This window comes from Athene cunicularia (assembly GCF_003259725.1).
Source record: "Athene cunicularia isolate RWA chromosome 12 unlocalized genomic scaffold, athCun1 chr12_part1, whole genome shotgun sequence".
NCBI classification, from domain to species: Eukaryota; Metazoa; Chordata; class Aves; order Strigiformes; family Strigidae; genus Athene; species Athene cunicularia.
In genome coordinates this window covers 16,882,280-16,884,840 of record NW_020799116.1, presented here as the reverse complement: position 1 = coordinate 16,884,840, position 2,561 = coordinate 16,882,280, and the positions used below count along the sequence as shown (strand labels likewise).

General features: G+C 55.8%; 1 protein-coding gene across 1 annotated transcript in view; it reads right to left on the bottom strand.

Annotated features, from left to right (window-relative positions):
* LOC113484907 (heat shock transcription factor, Y-linked-like) overlaps nucleotides 1-2,561 on the bottom strand; it is a 19,461-nt gene that overhangs the window by 1,370 nt on the left and 15,530 nt on the right. Inside the window, exons 2-3 of the mRNA XM_026857593.1 lie at nucleotides 1,208-1,941; nucleotides 139-543 (exon numbers count right to left, since the gene is read on the bottom strand). Coding sequence (XP_026713394.1) covers nucleotides 139-543; nucleotides 1,208-1,510 — 708 coding nt within the window. The 5' untranslated portion in view covers nucleotides 1,511-1,941. The remainder of the gene's footprint in view (nucleotides 1-138; nucleotides 544-1,207; nucleotides 1,942-2,561) is intronic.

Genomic DNA, 2,561 nt, shown 5'->3' with positions numbered 1-2,561 from the left:
GTGCTTGCTCTGGGATGTGCCGTGCTGGGGCACAACGGCAGCGCCTGCATCTGCAGGGCTGGCGCTGCAGGTGCAGGTGGGGCAGTGGGGGACTGCTGGGCTTTGGCTCTGGGGTGGCTTCTCCAGAGCTGCGGCTACATCCAGCACGGGCACTGCAATCTGCGGAGGAGCGGGAGCATCACCCTGGAGGTCACCCGGGGTTTGGCTGCTGGGTGACAGTCGGAGGAAGAGGCCCAGAGGGGTGAGCCCTGCACTGCCTGCTGCTCCGGCAGGCTCTGGAGGGGTGGGAGCATCTGCCCCTGGAGATGGACGGGCACTGCCGAGGCTGGGAGGTGATTCAGCCCGTCGCTTGGTGGGTACGGTCAGCGCTGGTGGAGATGCTGGCGTGTCCCCTGCAGGCTGACTGTCTGGGCTGCTGGCCGGGTGCCCTTCATCCACCTCTGGTGCCTCCGGGGCTCTCCGTTTGCGGCCACCTCTCCTCTTGCAATGTTCCAGCAGGTGGGGATGGTCTCTGTTAAAGCTGGGGTTATAGTAGTGGAGTATCTAAAAAAAGCAAAGGTGAAGAGTTAGTTGACACCATTGCAATACTGGAAAACCCCAAGCTACGAGAACTAAGACTCTGAGTGTCAAAAGACGAGCACGGGCATTGAAAAGGACTCTGAGGGGCATCTGAAACCTAAAGCTCAGGCTAAAATGTTACGTGATGGTTCTGTTCAGTCATCGCCACACTGGGATTTTGCCGCCTGGGAACAGAGCAGTGTAGGATTTTCAAAAGCAGAAGAACTGCTTTCAAAAGCCCAATACCATGACTTTGCAGCAGCTTCTGTGTGGATATGAGCAGGCGGGCAATACTATGGTCCTTAGATGTATCTTCTCGGCATTCAGCAGCTGCCCCAGGAAGGTTTCAGATTTGGTACAGCAAGACACGCAGCAAAGACACTGAGAGAAATCAGGTTGTGCTGAGTCTGTCTTTCCATTTAACTGGTTCAGACTCAGTGGATACAACCAAGCCGTACTTTAGCTGCATTCCTACTAGTCAGAAAGACCGACTCAAACCTTCCTGAAAATGGCCTGAGGAGGAAATTAAAACCAGGCCGCGTGCTGCCGTCCCCACCTCCTCTATTGCAAGGCCTTATTTGATGCATAGGTCCGTCTCTCCCCCAAGACTATTGTGAGCGCTAGCTGATGTGCAGAGCAACTGCTGTACCTTGCTGTGAGCAGAAGCCGCTGCTTCTTCTGCCAGGAACTCGGGCAGGGAGGCAGATCTTTGGTGATCCCGCGGCATTCTGGTGAATCCGTAGTTGTTCAGCTGCTGCAGGAAACTCTTCATCTTCTGCATGCGGAAAACACGTAGAGGTCCTGCCCTGCCCAGCACCTCCTCTTTGAAGAGCTCCTTGTTGATGGCCACGCATTTTCTGCTCTCGCTCCACCAAATGGACCGAAACTGGTCACTTTCCATTATTCTCCAGAGCTTCTCTGGAAAGCAGAGGGATGACAATTCGCTTTCCATTTCTTCTGTCCCAGCTGGAGCGAAGCTTTTGTCGCTGGCCCTGGCCTTGGAGAGCCGGGTCTTGTCCTGCCAGTCAGCAAGCCCAGGCCAACTGGTGCCCGCTGACTGTGGGTACAAGTGGGGTATCCTGGCACGTCACTGTGATGCCCGTGGTGCGGAGCAGTGACATCACAGCGTGACACCACGGTGATGGTTGCCATGGTGCCCTGGCAGATGCGGCCAGAGCGGCCCAAGGAGAAACTGCTGAAGAGCACTTGTTGCTTTGAGCTCCCAGAGCCACTGTTGGTGGGACTCCCAAGCCCAGAGTCAGTGAAGCGGTGTTGAACGGCTGTAGGCAATGAGAGGACCGTGCTGTGTCCAGCTGCGTCCCAGACTGGGTCCGCAGGGAGGAGCAGGAGGGCTGCAGCGTAGGACATCCCAGGGCCCCGTTTCTGAAGTTTCTGTGATCCACTGGAGAAACCTCCTACAAGCCGTGGCTGCACATTCTTTAAAAGCCAAGCACAACACTTGTATCTCTAAACGTTGCAGCACTGCACAGCAGTAATTTCTGGTCTCCCCAGGCACTTAGAGTATTCTTCCTCCAAGAGAAGCCTAATGGGCAGGTGAAAGATCAGCATCTTCCTGTCTGAGCTGCACGGCCGCTTTCGGAGCAGCCCAGCGTACAGCTCAGCCCAGCCCGGCACACCAGGACAGCCAAGCTGTGCCCGATATGGGCTGTCACAGCCACCAAGCACCCTCATGCTCCAGGCACGTGGAGCCATGATGAGCTCCGACCTTTCAGTGCGCTCCCTCCACAGCACCGGCTGCATTGCGCCCTTCATCCGTTGGCTTCTCTAGCCCTGCAGCAGTTTAACCGGGAGGAAGGCGTTTTGCCTTTTGTTTCGTGTATTTGTATTTGACCAGCAAGGGAAGGGGGCGCAATAAGAAATTTGCCCTCTCTGCATCTGAAGAGCTGGCAGCAGTTTTTCCTGAGCCCACTTCACGTGTTCACATAAGCTCTACTGACCCAAAGCTCCAGGCACTGCCATGATACTGATAAAGCGCCTTCAGG